This window comes from Oncorhynchus mykiss, chromosome 15 (assembly GCF_057628025.1).
Source record: "Oncorhynchus mykiss isolate SJ-2025 chromosome 15, ASM5762802v1, whole genome shotgun sequence".
Classification (NCBI taxonomy): Eukaryota; Metazoa; Chordata; class Actinopteri; order Salmoniformes; family Salmonidae; genus Oncorhynchus; species Oncorhynchus mykiss.
In genome coordinates this window covers 86,379,842-86,405,269 of record NC_143036.1, presented here as the reverse complement: position 1 = coordinate 86,405,269, position 25,428 = coordinate 86,379,842, and the positions used below count along the sequence as shown (strand labels likewise).

The following is a 25,428-nucleotide window of genomic DNA, read 5'->3' as shown; positions in this document are numbered from 1 at the left end:
TTGGGTTGCTAGCATATATCTGTGCTACCAGTAGACAATTACCATAACAACACATTGTTAAAGAAGAAGAAGAAGAAGAAGGAGGAAGGTTGGGTTGCTAGCATATATCTGTGCTACCAGTAGACAATTACCATAACAACACATTGTTAAAGAAGAAGAAGAAGGAAGGAAGGAGGGAAGGGAGGAAGGAATATTGGGTTGCTAGGCAACTAAAGACAAGCCTCCTCGTCATCTCTTGGATCTGTGAGTTTTGCCCCGTTCAGCTGTAAGTAACATGTGGTATCAGCTACTTAATCAAATTGAGAAACAAATGTATAGCTAGCTAGCCAGATTCAGTCTATTTTCTAACTGTGACTTCTATATTATATCATAGCCTGAAGCTAGTGCTAGCAAGTTTAATTCAAATATTGGCGTTAGCTAGTTAGCTTCTGTACGTTTGGCAACGTTACTGTGCAAATTCAATTCGATTGGTTTCGGGCACGAATATTAAAACTGAAATCAGCTTTAAGAAATGTATAGATACAATTTTTTCGGCAATAAGATGGTTAGTGTGTAAGAATTAAGAGAACAGTTCTGCCTGCTCTCCCCTCTACTTTTTCCTGTACCGAGACTGGCTATCTGACAAGTGGTAGGCAGAACCACCTGCTGCACCCATCTGCTCTCTATCCCCCAGGACAGGAGGACGGGGAGAAATAGAAAATCAGCCTTACCCTACTTCTGCCACCTAATTCATATTCAGGATGCCCTTCCCCATATAACCTACTATGTAATTGCCATTCTTTTAAAATTGTGTTTTATTGTTTATTTAGTTTTCCTTTATGTATTTCAGTGTCCATGACTGTCATGTCAGTATATAGAGATACTTGAACTTGTCTAACTGAGCCCACTATTTGCTCCTGTAGGTCGCCTGTGGACATCCTCTCTGCAGCATAATGTCTTGTGCAGCCTACTTAGATGGCAACGCAACGCCAAAGTCCATGAGCAGAGCCAAACAATGGACTGACGAGGTGGAGAACTTATACAGATTCCAACAGGCAGGCTACAGAGATGAACTGGAATACAAACAAGTAAAGCAAGTTAACTTGGTAAACAACTTAAATGAATCCTTATCACTGGCTAAAAGCATTGCCACTGACAGTTGGTTCACTACAAGATGAATGTGTCACTGTGGCATTGCTTCTTTGTCTTAGATCGACAGGTGGCCTGAGACTGGGTTTGTGAAGAAGCTTCAGCGTCGAGACAACACATTCTATTACTACAACAGAAAAAGAGAATGTGAAGACCGGGAAGTCCATAAAGTGAAGGTCTATGCATATTAAGTCAGGAGTGTCCAGCAATCTCTTTTCCATTTCCAATATCTTTTGACATGTTTTTGAAGAAGACGTCTGTAGGAAGGAAGGCAGCACCATCCCAGCTGTGGAATGTAGACCAGTTCACTGAATAAAGGGTGTGAGGCTGAAGCTGTCTGATGTGTGTGAACCTGTGATGGGAGGTATGTGTGTGTTATAAGAGTCCTTTTGATGAGTGTTTTGTTGTGGATCCAGATGAACTATTGAACTGTGTGAGAGGGGATTATAGACTGGGGCTATCACACCCTCATCATGTGATATTGTGATGTTAGTATGAGGACTGGGATTTCCGTCAACAAAATAAAATACCTAAAGTCTGACCCCCTAACAGGGATATTCACATACCAGTACACTAACTATGATTCACATATACCAGTACTCCCAAATACAACATAGAGCTGCTGAGCACATGTTCTGCTGCATGACATTCATGGTTATTCTATTAACATACATTTCTATATGAATGTTGTGTAAAGTTGCATCCTCCTGGGTACTCCTGTGGGGGATATGGGGCTCAGTTAGAGTGGACTGAGAGCTGAACTGGTATGACAGTTAGCAGGTGGGTAAAACACTACAACTAATTAGGTTAAGTATTGGTCCTGACGAATATACTTACAAGTCTACAATGATCATTCATATGATATGAAGATAACGACTGGATTTTCCACTGGTGTAAAGTATTTCAGTAAAATTACTGGAAAGTTCTACTTAAGTAGTTTTTCTGGGTATCTGTACTTTACTATTCATATTTTTTACAACTTTTAGTTCACTACATCCATAAAGACAATATTGCACTTTTTATTCCATACATTTTCCCTGACAACCCAAAGCACTCTTTACATTTTGAATGCTTAGCAGAACAGGAAAATTGTGAAATTTACACACTTATCAAGAGAATGCGTGGTCATCCCTACTGGGTATGTTCTGGCGGACTCACTAAACACATGTATGTTTTGTAAATAATGTCTGAGTGTTGGAGTGTGCCTCTGGCTATCCATACATTTTCAAAACAACAATTTATACTTTTACTTTTGATATTTAAGTATATTTTAGCAATGAAATGTACTTTTGATACTTAAGTATATTTAAAACCAAATACTTTTTGACTTTTACTCAAGTAGTATTTTACTGGGTGACTTTTACTCAAGTATGACAAATTGGGTACTTTTTCCACCACTGGGATTTCCATAAACATTTCTGCAGAATGGTGTCCCTAAAAAGGTTTGCATTAATCTACACTCATCAAATCAATTAAAACAGACCCATTAATGCATGTGAAATAGGTTAGTACATTGTATTGAATCATGTCAACTCTTGCCGAAATGTGTACCGCCGTAATAAGATATTTTGCCTTTAAGAGTACTGTCACGTTCCCTTTAAGCTGCCCGGCTGTAATTTCTGGTTGAGCCGATCAGAATCATTTTGCTCCTGGAAGTTTTGGAGACACTGGATAAGTGACAAGTAGTTGACACATATTCATCTGAAACACAACCTCTTATTATGCTCTGACACGTAAGTACATTGAAACAAAGTAGACGTTTGCTTCAATCTTTGAAATAGGTGTTTTGAGCAGCTGATTGGAGCCGTCTTAGTAGTGTTATTGTTAGCGGACATGCTATCAGTAACAATCTGCCGTTAGATAACCAGCAGGCTTACTAGCTAGCCGTCTTCTATTAAACTCGTAGATATGTTTTGTGAGCTTTGATGAGTGTTTAAAATTAATGTTAAATTAAGATCTGCGAGGTCAGCGCCCAACACAGCTAAACTAGCTAGCAAGCCTAACGACTACCAGCTGTTAGCCGACTATTTACAAGTGATTTAGCTAGCCCGGTTGGTTTCCCGTATGTCCTAGCCCGGTTGGTTTCCTGTATGACCTAGTCGGTTGGTTTCCTGTATGTCCTAGTCGGTTGGTTTCCCGTATGTCCTAGCCCGGTTGGTTTCCCGTATGTCCTAGCCCGGTTGGTTTCCCGTATGTCCTAGCCCGGTTGGTTTCCCGTATGGTTTCCTGTATGTCCTAGCCCGGTTGGTTTCCCGTATGTCCTAGCCCGGTTGGTTTCCTGTATGTCCTAGCCCGGTTGGTTTCCTGTATGTCCTAGCCCGGTTGGTTTCCCGTATGTCCTAGTCCGGTTGGTTTCCCGTATGTCCTAGCCCGGTTGGTTTCCCGTATGTCCTAGCCCGGTTGGTTTCCCGTATGTCCTAGCCCGGTTGGTTTCCCGTATGTCCTAGCCCGGTTGGTTTCCCGTATGTCCTAGCCGGTTGGTTTCCCGTATGTCCTAGCCGGTTGGTTTCCCGTATGTCCTAGCCCGGTTGGTTTCCCGTATGTCCTAGCCCGGTTGGTTTCCCGTATGGTTTCCCGTATGTCCTAGCCCGGTTGGTTTCCCGTATGTCCTAGCCTGGTTGGTTTCCCGTATGTCCTAGCCCGGTTGGTTTCCCGTATGTCCTAGCCGGTTGGTTTCCCGTATGTCCTAGCCCGGTTGGTTTCCCGTATGTCCTAGCCCGGTTGGTTTCCCGTATGTCCTAGTCGGTTGGTTTCCCGTATGTCCTAGCCCGGTTGGTTTCCCGTATGGTTTCCCGTATGTCCTAGCCCGGTTGGTTTCCCGTATGTCTTAGCCCGGTTGGTTTCCCAATACTGAATGAACACGTATTTTAACTTAATATAATACATCAATAAAATCAATTTAGCCTCAAGTAAATAATGAAACATGTTCAATTTGGTTTAAATAATGCAAAAACAAAGTGTTGGAGAAGTAAAAGTGCAATATGTGCTATGTAAGAAAGCTAACGTTTAAGTTCCTTGCTCATGTAACAGTATAACTTTAGACCGTCCCCTCGCCCCTACCCGGGTGCGAACCAGGGACCCTCTGCACACATCAACAGTCACCCACGAAGCATCGTTACCCATCGCTCCACAAAAGCCGCGGCCCGGAACCACTACTTCCAGGTCTCAGAGCAAGCGACGTCACCGATTGAAACGCTATTTAGCGCGCACCACCGCTGACTAGCTAGCAGTTTCACATCCGTTACACTCAGAACATACGAAAGCTGTTGGTTCCTTTTAACATGAGTCTTCAATATCCCCAGGTAAGAAGTTTTAGGTTGTAGTTATTATAGGAATTGTAGGACTATTTCCCTCTATACCATTTGAATTTCATTAACCTTTGACTATTGGATGTCTTGTAGGCACTTTAGTATTGCCAGTGTAACAGTATAGCTTCCGTCCCTCTCCTCGCTCCTCCCTGGGCTCGAACCAGCAACACAACGACAACAGCCACCATCGAAGTTGGTTTCCCGTACAACGAAGAGCTGCTGGCAAAACACACGAAAGTGCTGTTTGAATGAATGTTTACGCGCCTGCTTCTGCCTACCACCGCTCAGTCAGATGCTTAGATACTTGTATGCTTGTATGCTCAGTCAGATTATATGCAATGCAGGACACGCTAGATAATATCTAGTAATATCAACCATGTGTAGTTAACTAGTGATTATGATTGTTTTTTATAAGAAGTTTAATGCTAGCTAGCAACTTACCTTGGCTTACTGCATCCGCATAACAGGCAGGCTCCTTGTGGAGTGCAACGAGAGAGAGGCAGGTCGTTATTGTGTTGGACTAGTTAAATGTAAGGTTGCAAGATTGGATCCCCCGAGCTGACAAGGGGAAAATCTGTCGTTCTGCCCCTGAACGAGGCAGTTAACCCACCGTTCCTAGGCCGTCGGTGAAAATAAGAATGTGTTCTTAACTGACTTGCCTAGTTAAATAATGATATTTTAAAAAAAATAATGATCTGCAAATCGGCGCCCAAAAATACAGATTTCCGATTGTTATGAAAACTGATTAATCGGCCATTACGATTAATCGGTCGACCTCTAGTTACTACTGCATTGTCAGAACTAGAAGCACAAGCATTTCGCTACACTCGTATTAACATGGTTGGGGCAGGTTGGGGCGGCAGGTAGCCCGGCAGGTTGGGGCGACAGGTAGCCCGGCAGGTTGGGGCGACAGGTAGCCCGGCAGGTTGGGGCGGCAAGTAGCCCGGCAGGTTGGGGCGGCAGGTAGCCCGGCAGGTTGGGGCGGCAGGTAGCCCGGCAGGTTGGGGCGGCAGGTAGCCCGGCAGGTTGGGGCGGCAGGTAGCCCGGCAGGTTGGGGCGGCAGGTAGCCCGGCAGGTTGGGGCGGCAGGTAGCCCGGCAGGTTGGGGCGGCAGGTAGCCCGGCAGGTTGGGGCGGCAGGTAGCCCGGCAGGTTGGGGCGGCAGGTAGCCCGGCAGGTTGGGGCGGCAGGTAGCCCGGCAGGTTGGGGCGGCAGGTAGCCCGGCAGGTTGGGGCGGCAGGTAGCCCGGCAGGTTGGGGAGGCAGGTAGCCCGGCATGTTGGGGCGACAGGTAGCCCGGCAGGTTGGGGAGGCAGGTATCTGTCATTCTGCCCCTGAACAAGGCAGTTAACCCACTGTTCCCCGGTAGGCCGTCATTGTCAAATAAAATATTTAACTGACTTGCCTAGTTAAATAAAGGTGTGTATATATATATATAAAAATGTTTGTAACTAGCAAGGCCATTTAGACTCTGGTTGGGGGATTGCTGTTGTTTTCAGTGTAGCTGTTCACATGATCCCATGCAGCAGCTCTTAGGGTTATGATGTGTTATGTAGCCCAGGCTGGGATGGAGCTGGAGGCTAGAGAGTAGCAGCTAGTTCCCATGTCATAACGGACCTCTTGTTTCTTGTGGGTTTGGAGCACAAAGCTGCTTAAGGAATTCTGCCTTTTCACCCAGAATGTTGTTGCAACAGGAAACAGTCTCTGCTCTCTGGCCTAGAATTGTCTTCTGCACCGTGCAGTAACATACTGCTGGGCTAGAGCTGGGCTGGGATAGGGCTAGGGAAGAGCTGGGCTAGGGCTTAGGCTAAAGCTAGGGTAGGTCTGGGCTAGAGCTAGGGTAGAGCTGTGCTAGGGCTTAGGGTAGAGCTGGCATAGAATGGTCTTCTGCACCGTGCAGTAACATACTGCTGGGCTAGGGGTAGAGCTGGGTAGGGATAGAGCTAGGGTAGGGCTGGGCTAGGCTAGAGCTAGGGTAGAGCTAGAGTAGAGCTGGGCTAGAGCTGGGCTGGGGTAGAGCTGGGCTAGAGCTAGGGTAGAGCTGGGGTAGAGCTGGGCTGGGGTAGAGCTAGGATAGAGCTAGGGTAGAGCTGGGCTGGAGCTAGGGTAGAGCTGGACTGGAGCTAGGGAAGAGCTGGGCTAGGGCTTAGGCTAGAGCTAGGGTAGGGCTGGGCTAGAGCTAGGGTAGAGCTGGGCTAGGGCTTAGGGTAGAGCTGGCCTAGAATGGTCTTCTGCACCGTGCAGTAACATACTGCTGGGCTAGGGGTAGAGCTGGGGTAGGGCTGGGCTAGAGCTAGGGTAGGGATAGAGCTAGGGTAGGGCTGGGCTAGAGCTAGGGTAGAGCTAGAGTAGAGCTGGGCTAGAGCTAGGGTAGGGCTGAGCTGGGCTAGAGCTGGGCTGGGGTAGAGCTGGGCTAGAGCTAGGGTAGAGCTGGGCTGGGGTAGAGCTAGGATAGAGCTAGGGTAGAGCTGGGCTGGAGCTAGGGTAGAGTTGTACTGGAGCTAGGGTGGAGCTGGGATAGAGAAGAAACATGACACAACGTCTAGGGGGGATTTGGGATTGGGCTGGGGGCAGAGATGAGAGGGGATCAAGGAGAGAGAGGAGGAAGGAGGTAAAGGAATAGGGGGAATCAGAAAGGGAAGTAGGGGAGGGGGTGTTTTAGCCAGTCCCTTTATGGGGTGAGGGACAGGCTATTAACTTCCCTCTCCTATTCCTCCCACCCTTCAGGTCAGGCATCTGGTTGGCTGGCCCTGCTTCCTGTCCGGTAAGGCCTGCCCCTGTGGAGCCACTAGCATGCAGTTCCTCTGTGTGTCCATGGGGTGGAGCTGCTGAGCCATGGATGACTTCACTACCAATGATTTCACCACCAGAACATATGGCACCAGCGGCCTTGACAACAGACTGCTGTTTGGAGAAACCTCTGCTCGGGTACGCCTGCTGTGTGTGTGTGTACGGCTGTTGCGGTGACCATATTACCGCCACACACACAGTCTTGAGTCTCCTCTTCTGCACTCTGGACATGCGTTGGTAGTACCTAACTCACTAACAACCATCAGGACCTAATGGCTCCATGTCCCTCTAACCATCGGGTCCTAATGGCTCCATGTCCCTCTAACCATCAGGTCCTAATGGCTCCATGTCCCTCTAACCATCGGGTGCTAATGGCTCCATGTCCCTCTAACCATCAGGTCCTAATGGCTCCATGTCCCTCTAACCATCAGGTCCTAATGGCTCCATGTCCCTCTAACCATCAGGTACTAATGGCTCCGTGTCCCTCTAACCATCGGGTCCTAATGGCTCCGTGTCCCTCTAACCATCAGGTCCTAATGGCTCCGTGTCCCTCTAACCATCAGGTCCTAATGGCTCCGTGTCCCTCTAACCATCGGGTCCTAATGGCTCCATGTCCCTCTAACCATCGGGTCCTAATGGCTCCATGTCCCTCTAACCATCAGGTCCTAATGGCTCCATGTCCCTCTAACCATCAGGTCCTAATGGCTCCATGTCCCTCTAACCACTCTGACATCAATGACAATCAAACACTTATCATCACAACAGTATCATGCTTTTACAATTCACCTCACTGTGATGATCAATTTGAAGAAAGAAGTTCAACAGCAGGTTGAACCAGTGTATAACATGGTCGTTGTGGATGCTGTTCCAAAGCCCAACACAATGAAATGGACAGTGCTTTCTAAGGTGATGATTAATTCAGAACACCCATAGACCATCTGACAGCTCATTCATAGGCCTGTATATGAGCCCCCCCCAAAATGAATTAAAATAATGATTGTGCTGTTATACAATACATATCGCATATTGCACATGGCAGAAAAACATTTTAAAAAACTGATTTAAGATGTCTTTGGTACATAACTGGTCGAGCCTATACTCCAACATGTCTATCCATGAGTCTGGGAGAGAACGGTCCCACAGTTGACAGTGCATGTCAGAGCAAAACCCAAGCCATGAGGTTGAAGGAATTGTCCGTAGAGAGAGGATTGTGTCGAGACACAGATCTGGGGAAGGGTACCCAAACATTTCTGCAGCACTGAAGGCTCCAAGAACACAGTGGCCTCCATCATCCTTAAATGGAAGAAGTTTGGAACCACAAAGACTCTTCCTAGAGCTGGCCGCCTGGCCAAACTGAGCAATCGAGGGAGAAGAGCCTCGGTCAAGGAGGTGACCAAGAACCCGATGGTCACTGACAGATCACCTAGAGTTCCTCTGTGGACATGGGAGAACCTTCAAGATGGACAACCTTCTCTGCAGAACTCCACCAATCAGGCCTTTATGGTAGGTTGGTCAGACGGAAGCCACTCCTCAGTAAAAGGCACATGACAGCCCGCTTGGAGTTGGTAAAAGGCACCTAAAGACTCAGACCATGAGAAACAAGATTCACTGGTTTGATGAAACCAAGATTGAACTCTTTGGCCTGAATGCCAAGCATCACGTCTGGAGGAAACCTGTCACCATACCTACTGCGAAGCATGGTGGTGGCAGCATCATGCTGTGGGGATGTCAGGATTGAGGGAAAGATGAATGGAGGAAAGTACCTTGAGGAAAACCTGCTCAGGTCCTCAGACTGGGGCGAAGGTGCAACTTCTGGACAAGTCTCAATGTCCATGAGTGGCCCAACCCGATTTGAACATCTCTGGAGAGACCAGAAAATAGCTGTGCAGCAACGCTCCCCATCCAACCTGACAGAGATTGAGAGGATCTGCAGAGAAGAATGGGAGAAACTCCCTAAATACAGGTGTGCCAAGCTTGTAGCGTCAGACCCAAGAAGACTCGAGGCTGTAATTGCTGCCAAAGGTGCTTCAACAAAGTACTGAGTAAAGGGTCTGAATACTAATGTAAATGTTATATTTCCAATTTTGTTATTGTAGCAAATGTATATCTAAACCTGTTTTATGCTTTGTCGTCATAGGGTATTGTGTGTGGATTGAGGGGAAAAAACTATTGAATCAATTGTAGAATAAGGCTGTAACCTAACAATGTGGAAAAAGTTGAGGGGTCTGAATACTTTCCAAATGCACTGTATTAGTAAAGACCAGATTAAATTGCGAATAGTCAGATGGGTGACAATATGGTCAGTTGATGAGAGAACCGCATGTGTAGCCTTAGGCAAGGAACAGAGGGCAAGCTTTCTCTGCAAAGTTCTCAAATTATCAACAGCCTAGTCACATCAAGCAGCCTATATGTGTTGTTTTTCTAGGTCATTCTAAGGTTTGTATCATTCAAAACTACAGTTGCCAAATAACTCTGAACCTAGGGTATAGGACCTGTTCCAAATAACTCAATATGCCTTAGCTAGCCCTTTTGTTTCACCTCCCACACATGCAGTGACCTCACCTGGTCTAAATGTCTCTAGAGACAAAACCTCTCATCGTCACTCAATGCCTAGGTTGACCTCCACTGTATTCACATCCTACCATACCCTTGGCTGTACATTATGCCTTGAATCTATTCTACCATGTCCAGAAATCTGCTCCCTTTACTCTGTTCTGAACGTACTAGACGATCAGTTATTTTAGCCTTTAGCCGTACCCTTATCCTACTCCTCCTTTGTTCCTCTGGTGATGTGGAGGTTAATCCAGGCTCTGCAGTGTCTAGCTCCACTCCCATTCCCCAGGCGCTATCATTTGCTGACTTCTGTAACCATAAAAGCCTTGGTTTCATGCATGTTAACATCAGAAGCATCCTCCCTAAGTTTGTCTTACTCACTGCTTTAGCACACTCTGCCAACCAGGATGTCCTAGTCGTGTCTGAATCCTGGTTTAGGAAGGCCACCAAAAATCTTGAAATTTCCATCCCTAACTATAACATTTTCCGACAAGATAGAACTGCTAAAGGGGCGGAGTTGCAATCTACTGCAGAGACAGCCTGCAGTGTTCTATCATACTATCCAGGTCTGTTCCCAAACAATTTGAGCTTCTACTTCTAAAAATCCACCTTACCAGAAACAAGTCTCTCACCGTTGCTGCTTGTTATAGACCACCTTCTGCCCCCAGCTGTGCCCTGGACACCATATGTGAATTGATTGCCCCCCCGAGCTATCTTCAGAGCTTGTACTGTTAGGTGACCTAATCTGGGACATGTTTAACACCCCGGCCATCCTACAATCTGAGCTTGATGCCCTCAATCTCACACAAATTGTCAATGAACCTACCAGGTACAACCCCAAATCTGTAAACACGGGCACCCTCATAGATATCATCCTGACCAACCTGCCCTCTAAATACAACTCTGCTGTCTTCAACCAGGATCTCAGCGATCACTGCCTCATTGCCTGCGTCTGTAATGGGTCTGCGGTCAAACGACCACCCCTCATCACTGTCAAACGCTCCCTAAAACACTTCAGTGAGCAGGCCTTTCTAATCGACCTGGCCCAGGTATCCTGGAAGGATATTGACCTCATTCCGACAGTAGAAGATGCTTGGTTATTCTTTAAAAGTGCTTTCCTCACCATCTTAAACATTTTTTAAAAAATGAACCAGGAACAGATATAGTCCTTGGTTCACTCCAGACCTGACTGCCCTTGACCAGCACAAAAACATCCTGTGGCGTTCTGCATTAGCATCGAATAGCCCCCACGATATGCAACTTTTCAGGGAAGTTAGGAACCGATATACACAGGCAGCTAGGGAAGCAAAGGCTAGCCTTTTCAAACAGAAATTTGCATCCTATAGCACAAACTCCAAAAAGTTCTGGGACACTGTAAAGTCCATGGAGAATAAGAGCACCTCCTCCCAGCTGCCCATTGCATTGAGGCTAGGAAACACTGTCACCACTGATAAATCCACTATAATTGAGAATTTCAATAAGCATTTTTCGACAGCTGGCCATGCTTTCCACCTGGCTACCCCTACCCTAAGAGACCTGCACCCCCCACAGCAACTTGCCAAAACCTACATTTCTCCTTCACCCAAATCCAGATAGCTGATGTTCTGAAAGAGTTTCAAAATCTGGACCCCTACAAATCTGCTGGGCTAGACAATCTGGACCCCTCCAAATCTGCTGGTCTAGACAATCTGGACCCCTACAAATCTGCTGGGCTAGACAATCTGGACCCCTACAAATCAGCCGGGCTAGACAATCTGGACCCCTACAAATCTGCTGGGCTAGACAATCTGGACCCCTACAAATCTGCTGGGCTAGACAATCTGGACCCCTACAAATCTGCTGGGCTAGACAATCTGGACCCCTACAAATCAGCTGGGCTAGACAATCTGGACCCCTACAAATCTGCTGGGCTAGACAATCTGGACCCCTACAAATCTGCTGGGCTAGACAATCTGGACCCCTACAAATCTGCTGGGCTAGACAATCTGGACCCCTACAAATCTGCTGGGCTAGACAATCTGGACCCTCTCTTTTTGAAATGATCCATTGCATTTATTGCAACCCCTATTACTAGCCTGTTCAACCTCTCTTTCGTATCGTCTGAGATCCCCAAAGATTGGAAAGCTGCCGCGGTCATCCCCCTCTTCAAAGGGGGAGACACTCTAGACCCAAACTGTTACAGACCTATATCTATCCTACCCTGCCTTTCTAAGGTGTTCGAAAGGCAAGTTAACAAACAGATCACCGACCATTTCAAATCCCACCATACCTTTTCTGCTATGCAATCTGGTTTCCGAGCTGGTCATGGGTGCACCTCAGCCATGCTCAAGGTCCTAAACGATATCATAACAGCCATCGACAAAAGACAATACTGTGCAGCCGTCTTCATAGACCTGGCCAAGGTTTTCGACTCCATCAATCACCACATTCTTATCGGCAGACTTAACAGCCTTGGTTTCTCAAATGACTGCTTCGCCTGGTTCACCAACTACTTCTCAGACGGAGTTCAGTGTGTCAAATCAGAGGACCTGTTGTCTGGACCTCTGGCAGTCTCTATGGGGGTGCCACAGGGTTCAATCCTCGGGCCGACTCTTTTCTCTGTATACATCAATGATGTCGCTCTTGCTGCTGGTGATTATCTGATCCACCTCTACGCAGATGACACCATTTTGTGTCGCTCTTGCTGCTAGTGACACCATTTTGTGTCCTTCTGGCCCTTCTTTGGACACCGTTAACTAACCTCCAGACGAGCTTCAATACCAGACAACTCTCCTTCCGTGGTCTCCAACTGCTCTTAAATGCAAGTAAAACTAAATGCAATGTCTTCAACCGATCGCTGCCCGCACCTGCCCGCCCGTCCAGCAACACTACTCTGGACGGTTCTGACTTAGAATATGTGGACAACTATAAATACCTAGGTGTCTGGTTAGACTGTAAACTCTCCTTCCAGACTCACATTAAGCATCTCCAATACAAAATCAAATCTAGAATCGGCCTCCTATTTCGCAATAAAGCATCCTTCATTCATGCTGCCAAACACACCCTCGTAAAACTGATCCTACCGATCTTTGACTTCGGCGATAAAATAGCCTCCACCACTCTACATCCAATTTGCTGAGTAGTCTATCACAGTGCCATCCGTTTTGTCACCAAAGCCCAATATACTACCCACCACTGCGACCTGCATGCTCTCGTTGGCTGGCCCTCGCTTCATATTCCTCGCCAAAACCACTGGCTGCAGGTAATCTATAAGTCTCTGCTAGGTAAAGCCCCGCCTTATCTCAGCTCACTGGTCACCATAGCAGCACCCACCGGTAGTAGCACACGCTCCAGCAGGTATATTTCACTGGTAACCCCCAAAGCCTATTCCTCCTTTGGCTGCCTTTTCTTCCAGTTCTTTGCTGCCAATGACTGGAACGAATTGCAAAAAAAATCACTGAAGCTGGAGACTCATATCTCCCTCACTAGCTTTTAAGCATCGGCTGTCAGAGCAGCTCACAGATCACTGCACCTGTACACAGCCCATCTGTAAATAGCCCATCCAACTACCTCATCCCCATACTGTATTAATTTATTTTTTTACTCCTTTGCACCCCAGTATCTCTACTTGCACATTCATGTTCTATACATCTATCACTCCAGTGTTTAATTGCTATATTGTAATTACTTCGCCACTACAGCCTATTTATTGCCTTAACTCCCTAATCTTACCTCATTTGCAAACACTGTATATAAATGTTTTTCCTATTGTGTTATGGACTGTACGTTTATTCCATGTGTAACTCTGTGTTTGTCGCACTGCTTTGCTTTATCTTGGCCAGGTTGCAGTTGTAAATGAGAACTTGTTCTCAACTGGCCTACCTGGTTAAATAAAGGTAGAAAAAAAAATAGGGCATAGGATCTGTTTCAAATAATTCAATCTAGGGCATAGGATCTGTTTCATATAACTCAATCTAGGGCATAGGATCTGTTTCATATAACTCAATCTAGGGCATAGGATCTGTTTCATATAACTCAATCTAGGGCATAGGATCTGTTTCATATAACTCAATCTAGGGCATAGGATCTGTTTCATATAACTCAATCTAGGGCATAGGATCTGTTTCATATAACTCAATCTAGGGCATAGGATCTGTTTCAAATAACTCAATCTAGGGCATAGGATCTGTTTCATATAACTCAATCTAGGGCATAGGATCTGTTTCATATAACTCAATCTAGGGCATAGGATCTGTTTCAAGTGAACACTTTTACACTCAACATAGCCACTTTATATGTGGCTCTGCTCCGGAATGGGAAAAATATCATTTTCTATGTTATTCAGCTAAATTATATTCTTCCTACTATAAAATCAAATGTAAAACAATGACGCAGGACTTCTAAGCATATCTTGTCAGCCCAATGAACAAGCCTACAGCCTATGACAGAGCATAGCCCTTTAACATATAGTAGACCAGCTCATATTCTGTCCTTCTGAAATACATTTTCTTCATCATGTTTCTTTTAACCTGTCTAAAATCAATAATGGATTTATTGTGACGGTGTTTATTAAAATATATTTATTAGACTTTTCAAAATGTAGATGTTCCAATCAGCGGCTTGTATGTGTGGAGGCCTGGAGATGCTAAACATGTTTATGTTAATTAACGGTCAATTAACGTGAGACCAGCAGTCTGTTGCATGACTAACTGGCTGACAAAATGTCATGACCGCCACAGTGTGTTATTGGCTTGTCTCATGTAATGTCCTCTTTCCCTTGCAGGACAGAGCCATCAACCTGGTGGTTGGAGGACTGACATCCCTGCTCGTTGTAGTAAGTACCCCTGGACTGTCTCCACATGTTGTTACAGCCTGAATTTAAAATGGATTACATTCAAAGTTTTGTGTCACTGACCTACACACAATACCCCATAATGGTATTGTGTTTTTAGACATTTTTTACAAATTTTAATAAAAAATGAGAAGCTGGAATGTTTTGTACGTTTTCAACCACTTTGTTATGGCCTAAATAAGTTCAGGAGTAAAAATGTGCTTAACAAGTCACACAAGTTGGACTCACACTGTACAGTAATACTGTTAAACATGAATGACTACACTAGCCTAGTGGTTAGAGCGTTGTGCTAGTTACCGAAAGGTTGCTGGATTGAGTCCCTGAGCTGACAAGGTAAACATCTGTTGTTCTGCCCCTGAACAAGGCAGTTAACCCACTGCTCCTAGGTTGTCATTGTGTTCTTGGTTCCTCCCGGGTGGTGCAGTGCTCGCTGTGCCACCAGAGATTCTGGGTTCGAGCTCAGGCTCTGTCGCAGCCGGCCATGACCGGGAGGTCCACGGGGCGATGCACAATTGGCCCAGCGTTGGCCCGGAGGGATATCCTTGTCTCATCGCGCACTAGCGACTCCTGTGGCGGGCCGGGTGCAGTGCACCCTGACCAGGTCGTCAGGTGTATGGTGTTTGGATGTGCATTGTGTCAAGAAGCAGTGCGGCTTGGTTGGGTTGTCTTTCGGAGGACGCATGGCTCTCGACCTTCGCCTCTCCCGAGTCCGTACGGGAGTTGCAGCGATGAGACAAGACTGTAACTACCAATTAGATATCAGGAAATTAGGAAGAAAAAAGGCTTTTTTAAAAAAAAAAAAGGATTTGTTCTTAACTTGCCTAATAAAAAAAAGGAATTGGGAGAGGAAATGGTAGAATGATGATATACTGGGAAAGATGGGTTGATCTGTGGCCTTCTGAAGGGTGATCTGTGGCCTTCTGAAGGGTGATCTGTGGCCTTCTGAAGGGTGATCTGTGGCCTTCTGAAGGGTGATTTGTGGCTGTCTGAAGGGTGATCTGTGGCCTTCTGAAGGGTGATCTGTGGCCTTCTGAAGGGTGATCTGTGGCCTTCTGAAGGGTGATCTGTGGCCTTCTGAAGGGTGATCTGTGGCTGTCTGAAGGGTGATCTGTGGCTGTCTGAAGGGTGATCTGTGGCTGTCTGAAGGGTGATCTGTGGATGTCTGAAGGGTGATCTGTGGATGTCTGAAGGGTGATCTGTGGCCTTCTGAAGGGTGATCTGTGGCCTTCTGAAGGGTGATCTGTGGCCTTCTGAAGGGTGATCTGTGGCCTTCTGAAGGGTGGAGTGAATACATACTTGAAATATTTCAGGTCCTCCAATGAGGGGTGAGGAAATCACCCACTGATTTGAGGGGCCTTTTGTCTTGTTGTTTCAATTTGATCAGTTAGGTGGTGATTGTGTTCCCTAGGTAACAGTGATCAGTTCATTCCTGTTCCCCTCGTTGCCTCCCTGGCCACTCAACGTCTTCTTGGCTTTCTGTATACTGCTGACCTGCGGCTCGGCCATGGTGCTGGTGAGTACACACTGCTTTCTTTGGGTCTGAAGAGGATAAATATCTCCCTCCTGTAGATCTTCTGGTACCGGCAGGGGGACGTGGGTTACGGTTAGGTACCGGCACGGGGACGTGGGTTGGGTACCGGCACGGGGACGTGGGTTGGGTACCGGCAGGGGGAGGTGGGGTTGGGTACCGGCAGGGGGAGGTGGGGTTGGGTACCGGCAGGGGGAGGTGGGGTTGGGTACCGGCAGGGGGACGTGGGTTACGGTTAGTTACCGACGGGGGGAGGTGGGTTAGGTACCGGCAGGGGGGGTTGGGTACCGGCAGGGGGGGTTGGGTTGGGTACCGGCAGGGGGGGTTGGGTTGGGTACCGGCAGGGGGACTTGGGGTGGGGTACTGGCAGGGGAATGTGGGGTTGGGAACCGGCAGGTGGGGGTGGGGTTGGGAACCGGCAGGTGGGGGTGGGGTTGGGAACCGGCAGGGGGACGTGGGGTTGGGAACCGGCAGGGGGACGTGGGGGTGGGTACCGGCAGGGGGACGTGGGGGTGGGTACCGGCAGGGGGACGTGGGGTGGGGTTGGGTACCGGCAGTGGGACTTGGGGTGGGGTACCGGCAGTGGGACTTGGGGTGGGGTACCGGCAGTGGGAGGTGGGGTTGGGTACCGGGAGGTGGGGTTGGGTACCGGCAGGGGGACGTGGGTTACGGTTAGTTACCGACGGGGGGAGGTGGGTTAGGTACCGGCAGGGGGGGTTGGGTACCGGCAGGGGGGGTTGGGTTGGGTACCGGCAGGGGGGGTTGGGTTGGGTACCGGCAGGGGGACTTGGGGTGGGGTACTGGCAGGGGAATGTGGGGTTGGGAACCGGCAGGTGGGGGTGGGGTTGGGAACCGGCAGGTGGGGGTGGGGTTGGGAACCGGCAGGGGGACGTGGGGGTGGGTACCGGCAGGGGGACGTGGGGGTGGGTACCGGCAGGGGGACGTGGGGTGGGGTTGGGTACCGGCAGTGGGACGTGGGGTGGGGTTGGGTACCGGCAGTGGGACTTGGGGTGGGGTACCGGCAGTGGGACTTGGGGTGGGGTACTGGCAGGGGAATGTGGGGTTGGGAACCGGCAGGGGGACGTGGGGGTGGGTACCGGCAGGGTGACGTGGGGGTGGGTACCGGCAGGGTGACGTGGGTTGGGTACCGGCAGGGGGACGTGGGACTTGGGGTTGGGTACCGGCAGTGGGACTTGGGTTGGGTACCGGCAGTGGGACTTGGGTTGGGTACCGGCAGTGGGACTTGGGGTGGGGTTGGGTACCGGCAGGGGGACGTGGGGGTGGGTACCTGCAGGGGGAGGTGGGGTTGGGGGGAGGTGGGGTTGGGTACTGGATGTGGGGTGGGGTTGGGTACCGGCAGTGGGACTTGGGGTGGGGTACCGGCAGTGGGACTTGGGGTGGGGTACCGGCAGTGGGACTTGGGGTGGGGTACCGGCAGTGGGACTTGGGGTGGGGTACCGGCAGTGGGACTTGGGGTGGGGTACCGGTAGGGGAATGTGGGGTTGGGTACCGGCAGGGGGACGTGGGGTGGGGTTGGGTACCGGCAGTGGGACTTGGGGTGGGGTTGGGTACCGGCAGTGGGACTTGGGGTGGGGTTGGGTACCGGCAGTGGGACTTGGGGTGGGGTTGGGTACCGGCAGTGGGACTTGGGGTGGGGTTGGGTACCGGCAGGGGGACGTGGGGTGGGTACCGGCAGGGGGACGTGGGGTGGGTACCGGCAGTGGGATGTGGGGTGGGTACCGGCAGTGGGACGTGGGGTGGGGTTGGGTACCGGCAGTGGGACGTGGGGTGGGGTTGGGTACCGGCAGTGGGACTTGGGGTGGGGTACCGGCAGTGGGACTTGGGGTGGGGTACCGGCAGTGGGACTTGGGGTGGGGTACCGGCAGTGGGACTTGGGGTGGGGTACCGGCGGGGGGACGTGGGGGTGGGTACCGGCAGGGGGATGTGGGGGTGGGTACCGGCAGGGTGACGTGGGTTGGGTACCGGCAGGGGGACGTGGGGGTGGGTACCGGTTAGGTACCGACGGGTGGGTGTGGGTACCGGCAGGGTGACGTGGGTTGGGTACCGGCAGGGGGAGGGTACCGGTTAGGTACCGACGGGGGGAGGTGGGGGTGGGTACCGGCAGGGGGACGTGGGGGTGGGTACCGGCAGGGGGACGTGGGGGTGGGTACCGGTTAGGTACCGGCAGGGGGACGTGGGTTGGGTACCGGCAGGGGGACGTGGGGTTGGGTACCGGCAGGGGGACGTGGGGTTGGGTACCGGCAGGGGGACGTGGGGGTGGGTACCGGCAGGGGGACGTGGGGGTGGGTACCGGCAGGGGGACGTGGGGGTGGGTACCGGCAGGGGGTCGTGGGGGTGGGTACCGGTTAGGTACCGACGGGGGGAGGTGGGGGTGGGTACCGGCAGGGGGTCGTGGGGGTGGGTACCGGTTAGGTACCGACGGGGGGAGGTGGGGGTGGGTACCGGCAGGGGGACGTGGGGGTGGGTACCGGCAGGGCGACGTGGGGGTGTGTACCGGATAGGTACCTACGGGGGGAGGTGGGGGTGGGTACCGGCGGGGGGAGGTGGGGGTGGGTACCGGCGGGGGGAGGTGGGGGTGGGTACCGGCGGGGGGAGGTGGGGGTGGGAACCGGCGGGGGGAGGTGGGGGTGGGAACCGGCAGGGGGAGGGGGAGGTGGGGGTGGGAACCGGCAGGGGGAGGGGGAGGTGGGGGTGGGAACCGGCAGGGGGACGTGGGGGTGGGAACCGGCAGGTGGGGGTGGGAACCGGCAGGGGGACGTGGGGGTGGGAACCGGCAGGGGGACGTGGGGGTGGGAACCGGCAGGGGGACGTTGGGGTGGGTACCGGCAGGGGGACATGGGTTACGGTTAAGTACCGAGGTGGGGGTGGGTACCGACGGGGGGAGGTGGGGGTGGGTACCGACGGGGGGAGGTGGGGGTGGGTACCGGTGGGGGTGGGTACCGGCGGGGGGAGGTGGGGGTGGGTACCGGCAGGGTGACGTGGGTTGGGTACCGGCAGGGGGACGTGGGGGTGGGTACCGGTGAGGTACCGACGGGTGGGGGTGGGTACCGGCAGGGGGACGTGGGGTTGGGTACCGGCAGGGTGACGTGGGTTGGGTACCGGCAGGGTGACGTGGGTTGGGTACCGGCAGGGGGACGTGGGGTTGGGTACCGGCAGGGGGACGTGGGGGTGGGTACCGGTTAGGTACCGGCAGGGGGACGTGGGTTGGGTACCGGTTAGGTACCGACGGGGGGAGGTGGGGGTGGGTACCGGCAGGGGGACGTGGGGGTGTGTACCGGTTAGGTACCTACGGGGGGAGGTGGGGGTGGGTACCGGCAGGGTGACGTGGGGTGGGTACCGGCAGGGGGACGTGGGGGTGTGTACCGGTTAGGTACCTACGGGGGGAGGTGGGGGTGGGTACCGGCAGGGTGACGTGGGGTGGGTACCGGCAGGGGGACGTGGGGGTGGGTACCGGCGGGGGGACGTGGGGGTGGGTACCGGCGGGGGGACGTGGGGGTGGGTACCGGCGGGGGGACGTGGGGGTGGGTACCGGCGGGGGGACGTGGGGGTGGGTACCGACGGGGGGAGGTGGGGGTGGGTACCGACGGGGGGAGGTGGGGGTGGGTACCGGCGGGGGGACGTGGGGGTGGGTACCGGCAGGGGGACGTGGGGGTGGGTACCGGCAGGGGGACGTGGGTTGGGTACCGGCAGGGGGACGTGGGGGTGGGTACCGGCAGGGGGACGTGGGGGTGGGGTTGGGTACCGGCAGGGGGACGTGGGGGTGGGGTTGGGTACCGGCAGGGGGACGTGGGGGTGTGGTTGGGTAGCGGCAGGGGGAGGTGGGTTAGGTACCGACGGGGGGAGGTGTGGGTTAGGTACCGGCGGGGGAAGGTGGGGTTGGGTACCGGCAGGGGGACGTGGGGTGGGTTTGGGTACTGGCAGGGAATGTGGGGTTGGGAACCGGCAGGGGGACGTGGGGGTGGGGTTGGGTACCGGCAGGGGGACGTGGGGTACTGGCAGGGGGACTTGCGGTTGGGTACCGGCAGGGGGACTTGGGGTGGGGTTGGGTACCTGCAGAGGGACTTGGGGTTAGGTTTGGGTACCGGCAGGGGGACTTGGGGTTAGGTTTGGGTACCGGCAGGGGGACTTGGGGTTAGGTTTGGGTACCGGCAGGGGGACTTGGGGTTAGGTTTGGTACCGGCAGGGGGACTTGGGGTTAAGTTTGGGTACCGACAGGGGGGACTTTGGGTTAGGTACCGGCAGGGGGACTTTGGGGTGGGGTAGCGGCAGGGGAACGTGGGTTAGGGTTGGGTACCGGCAGGTGGACTTGGGGTGGGGTGGGGAACCGGCAGGTGGACTTGGGGTGGGGTTGGGGAACCGGCAGGTGGACTTGGGGTGGGGTTGGGTACCGGCAGGAGGGGGTCGGGTTGGGTACTGGCAGGGGGACTTGGGGTTGGGTACCGGCAGGGGGACTTGGGGTTAGGTTTGGGTACCGGCAGGGCGACTTGGGGTTAGGTACCGGCAGGGGGACTTGGGGTTAGGTACCGGCAGGGGGACTTGGGGTTAGGTACCGGCAGGGGGACTTGGGGTTAGGTACCGGCAGGGGACTTGGGGTTAGGTACCGGCAGGGGGACTTGGGGTTACGTACCGGCAGGGGGACTTGGGGTTAGGTTTGGGTACCGGCAGGGGGACTTGGGGTTAGGTTTGGGTACCGACAGGGGGACTTGGGGTTAGGTACCGGCAGGGGGACTTTGGGGTGGGGTAGCGGCAGGGGAACGTGGGTTAGGGTTGGGTACCGGCAGGGGGACTTTGGGTTAGGGTTGGGTACCGGCAGGGGGACTTGGGGTTAGGTTTGGGTACCGGCAGGGCAACTTGGGGTTAGGTACCGGCAGGGCGACTTGGTGTTAGGTACCGGCAGGGGGACTTGGGGTTAGGTACCGGCAGGGGGACTTGGGGTTAGGTACCGGCAGGGGGACTTGGGGTTAGGTACCGGCAGGGGACTTGGGGTTGGGTACCGGCAGGGGGACTTGGGGTTGGGTACCGGCAGGGGGACTTGGGGTTAGGTTTGGGTACCGGCAGGGCGACTTGGGGTTAGGTACCGGCAGGGCGACTTGGTGTTAGGTACCGGCAGGGGGACTTGGGGTTAGGTACCGGCAGGGGGACTTGGGGTTAGGTACCGGCAGGGGGACTTGGGGTTAGGTACCGGCAGGGGACTTGGGGTTAGGTACCGGCAGGGGGACTTGGGGTTACGTACCGGCAGGGGGACTTGGGGTTAGGTTTGGGTACCGGCAGGGGGACTTGGGGTTAGGTTTGGGTACCGACTGGGGGACTTGGGGTTAGGTACCGGCAGGGGGACTTTGGGGTGGGGTAGCGGCAGGGGAACGTGGGTTAGGGTTGGGTACTGGCAGGGGGACTTGGGGTTGGGTACCAGCAGGGGGACTTGGGGTTAGGGTTGGGTACCGGCAGGGGGACTTTGGGTTAGGGTTGGGTACCGGCAGGGGGACTTGGGGTTAGGTTTGGGTACCGGCAGGGCAACTTGGGGTTAGGTACCGGCAGGGCGACTTGGTGTTAGGTACCGGCAGGGGGACTTGGGGTTAGGTACCGGCAGGGGGACTTGTGGTTAGGTACCGGCAGTGGGACTTGGGGTTAGGTACCGGCAGGGGACTTGGGGTTAGGTACCGGCAGGGGGACTTGGGGTTACGTACCGGCAGGGGGACTTGGGGTTAGGTACCGGCAGGGGTTAGGCTGACTGTCGTCTTCCTCCTGTAGATTGTCTGGTACCGGCAGGGGGACTTGGATCCGAAGTTCAGGAAGTTAATCTACTACATGCTGGCCTCCATCATGCTGCTGTGTCTCTGTGCTAACCTGTACTACCACGATGTGGGCAGAGGGACGTGAGACTGGACATGCCTTACTCACCCTTACTGCCACACACCGTCCCTGACTGGACTAGTGGAACCAGTTCTACCAGGAAGATGATGGACCTGCCCAGAACCAGTTCCGGTGGGGGGGCCCACATTCCACACAGGCACAAGGAGGACAGACAGTTTCCAGACAAGTGACTGTCCACCAATCGTAGTCAAGTGACTGTTTCTATTCCACAGATCATCTGACCACTCAGCTCTGCACAGCTTCACTTTAGGATTATTCAGACCATTTGTTGCTTTTTTATTTAGTATTTTATGCAATAAATAATCATATCCTGTCTGGCCTGTGAGTTGTTGTCCTGCACCTCTGTCATAAGCTTTGTTGATAGCTGGCATCTCCTGTGTCTTCTTCTTGGCCACATTCTGATTGTCCCACATTTTCAGAAAAGTGTCTCCACATGGTATTAAAATGTTTCTTATCCACTGTCTACGCATTGTGACCAGATTTCCTGATCCCTCCTTGTGTGCAAGTTATTTGACAGATGATTTATTTTACTTTGGCTGCGTTTAGTCAGCCTAATTCTGATGTTTTACCCAGGTATTGGCAAAAGAGCTGCTCTGATTGGTTAAAAGATGAGACTTGTGCTGCCTGTGCACCTGACTACCTCCGGAGGAGGTCAGTAGCCCTCCCAGTGATGTTTCAGGCCTCTGGTAGCCCTCCCAGTGATGCCTCAGGTAGCCCTCCCAGTGATGTTTCATGCCTCAGGTAGCCCTCCCAGTGATGTCTCATGCCTCTGGTAGCCCTCCCAGTGATGTTTCATGCCTCTGGTAGCCCTCCCAGTGATGTTTCATGCCTCTGGTAGCCCTCCCAGTGATGTTTCAGGCCTCTGGTAGCCCTCCCAGTGATGTCTCATGCCTCAGGTAGCCCTCCCAGTGATGTCTCATGCCTCTGGTAGCCCTCCCAGTGATGTTTCATGCCTCAGGTAGCCCTCCCAGTGATGTCTCATGCCTCTGGTAGCCCTCTCAGTGATGTTTCATGCCTAAGGTAGCCCTCCCAGTGATGTCTCATGCCTCAGGTAGCCCTCCCAGTGATGTTTCATGCCTCTGGTAGCCCGTGAAAACCGCAATAATTTGCCATATTCTAATAATACTCCTGTTCCAAGCTATCGCTACGGTCTTGTGAAACTTCCTTACATGTAACTTGCAACAATTTCAAAGATTTACAGTTATATGAACTCTAAGAAAGTCAGTCAATGGAAATAAATTCATCAGGACCTAATCTATGGATTTCACTTGACTGGGAATACAGATATGCATCTGTTGGTCACAGGTACCTTACAAAAACAAAACAGAAAAGCAGGGGCGTGGATCAGAGAACCAGTCAGTATCTGGTGTGACCACCATTTGCCTCAAGCAGCGCGACACATCTCCTTCACATAGAGTTGATCAGGCTGTTGATTGTGGAATGTGGTCCCACTCCTCTTCAATGACTGTGTGAAGTTCCTGGATATTGGCAGGAACTGGAACGCGTCGTCGTACACGTCGATCCACAGCATCCAAACATACTCAAAGGGTGACGTGTCTTGTGAGAATGGAAGAACTGGGACATTTTCCGCTTCCAGTAATTGTGTTCAGATCCTTGCAGCATGGGGCCGTGCTTTATCATGCTGAAACATGAGGTGATGATGGTGGATGAATGGCACAACAATGGGCCTCAGGGTCTCCCCATGGTATCTCTGTTCATTCAAATTGCCATCAATAAAATGCAATGGTGTTCGTTGTCCGTAACTTATGCCTGCCCATACCATAACCCCACTGCCACCATGGGGCACTCTGTTCACAACGTTGACATCAGCAAACCACACGACACCTGCAGTTCTGAGGCAGGTTGGATGTACTGCCAAATTCTCTACAATGACTTATGGTAAGGAAATTAACATCACATTTTCTGGCAACAGCTTTGGTGGACATTTTTGCAGTCAGCATGCCAATTGTACACTCCCTCAACTTGAGACCTCTGTGGCATTGAGTTGTGACAACTGTACACTTTAGAGTTGCCTTTTATTGTCCCCAGCACAAGGTGCACATGTGTAATGATCATGCTGTTTAATCATCTATTTGATATGCCACATAGTTGACCCACCCCCCTCTTCAGAGGACAAATATATGGTGTTTTTACACCTTTAGCGTACATCGTACTTTTATATAAAGCAATCACACAACATAATACATTACCAAACGTCACCTCTAATCCCACCTCTCAACCCATCCCACCTCTCAGCCACTCTCAGCCCATCCCACCTCTCAGCCACTCTCAGCCCATCCCACCCCTCAGCCCATCCCACCTCTCAGCCACTCTCAGCCCATCCCACCCCTCAGCCCATCCCACCCCTCAGCCACTCTCAGCCCATCCCACCTCTCAGCCACTCTCAGCCCATCCCACCTCTCAGCCACTCTCAGCCCATCCCACCCCTCAGCCCATCCCACCTCTCAGCCACTCACAGACTGATCCACCGTGAGCAGAGTGCATGCAGAGGGAGTGAGTGACAGAGAGGAGCAGCTAATAGATTTACTAAACGGTGGAAGTTATTTCTGGCTTCCATCTTTACATTTGGCAGAAGCAATTAGGCCTTGGTAGGGCCTGAATGTTGCAGGCCTGGGTAGGGCAGGTCCTGAATGTTGCAGGCCTGGGTAGGGCAAGTCCTGAATGTTGCAGGCCTGGGTAGGGTAGGTCCTGAATGTTGCAGGCCTGGGTAGGGTAGGGCCTGAATGTTGCAGGCCTGGGTAGGGCAGGTCCTGAATGTTGCAGGCCTGGGTAGGGCAGGTCCTGAATGTTGCAGGCCTGGGTAGGGCAGGTCCTGAATGTTGCAGGCCTGGGTAGGGTAGGTCCTGAATGTTGCAGGCCTGGGTAGGGCAGGTCCTGAATGTTGCAGGCCTGGGTAGGGTAGGTCCTGAATGTTGCAGGCCTGGGTAGGGTAGGTCCTGAATGTTGCAGGCCTGGGTAGGGCAGGTCCTGAATGTTGCAGGCCTGGGTAGGGCAGGTCCTGAATGTTGCAGGCCTGGGTAGGGTAGGTCCTGAATGTTGCAGGCCTGGGTAGGGCCTGAATGTTGCAGGCCTGGGTAGGGCAGGTCCTGAATGTTGCAGGCCTGGGTAGGGCCTGAATGTTGCAGGCCTGGGTAGGGCAGGTCCTGAATGTTGCAGGCCTGGGTAGGGCAGGTCCTGAATGTTGCAGGCCTGGGTAGGGAAGGTCCTGAATGTTGCAGGCCTGGGTAGGGTAGGTCCTGAATGTTGCAGGCCTGGGTAGGGCAGGTCCTGAATGTTGCAGGCCTGGGTAGGGCAGGTCCTGAATGTTGCAGGCCTGGGTAGGGAAGGTCCTGAATGTTGCAGGCCTGGGTAGGGTAGGGCCTGAATGTTGCAGGCCTGGG

At 52.2% G+C, this 25,428-nt stretch overlaps 2 protein-coding genes across 2 annotated transcripts; both read left to right on the top strand.

Annotated features, from left to right (window-relative positions):
- Window positions 1-125: 125 nt before the first annotated feature.
- meig1 (meiosis/spermiogenesis associated 1) lies at window positions 126-1,460 on the top strand. Its single transcript, XM_090201524.1, has 3 exons — window positions 126-265; window positions 903-1,085; window positions 1,191-1,460. Exons 2-3 carry the CDS (start codon window positions 933-935, stop codon window positions 1,317-1,319), a joined length of 282 nt encoding a protein of 93 aa, XP_090057650.1. The 5' UTR covers window positions 126-265; window positions 903-932; the 3' UTR covers window positions 1,320-1,460.
- A 1,225-nt stretch (window positions 1,461-2,685) lies between these two features.
- tmem243b (transmembrane protein 243, mitochondrial b) lies at window positions 2,686-22,490 on the top strand. The gene is made up of 5 exons (XM_036972631.2): window positions 2,686-2,861; window positions 7,161-7,361; window positions 14,539-14,589; window positions 16,016-16,120; window positions 21,905-22,490. Exons 2-5 carry the CDS (start codon window positions 7,269-7,271, stop codon window positions 22,031-22,033), a joined length of 378 nt encoding a protein of 125 aa, XP_036828526.1. The 5' UTR covers window positions 2,686-2,861; window positions 7,161-7,268; the 3' UTR covers window positions 22,034-22,490.
- Window positions 22,491-25,428: the final 2,938 nt, after the last annotated feature.

Bases quoted from the DNA above. Each gene is read 5' to 3' on its own strand.
- meig1 (XM_090201524.1), top strand. From the start codon at position 933: ATGTCTTGTGCAGCCTACTTAGATGGCAACGCAACGCCAAAGTCCATG. The intron at 1,086-1,190 runs GTAAACAACTTA...TCTTTGTCTTAG, and splicing joins AAGTAAAGCAAGTTAACTTG to ATCGACAGGTGGCCTGAGAC.
- tmem243b (XM_036972631.2), top strand. From the start codon at position 7,269: ATGGATGACTTCACTACCAATGATTTCACCACCAGAACATATGGCACC. The intron at 14,590-16,015 runs GTAAGTACCCCT...TGTGTTCCCTAG, and splicing joins TGACATCCCTGCTCGTTGTA to GTAACAGTGATCAGTTCATT. The intron at 16,121-21,904 runs GTGAGTACACAC...TTCCTCCTGTAG, and splicing joins GCGGCTCGGCCATGGTGCTG to ATTGTCTGGTACCGGCAGGG.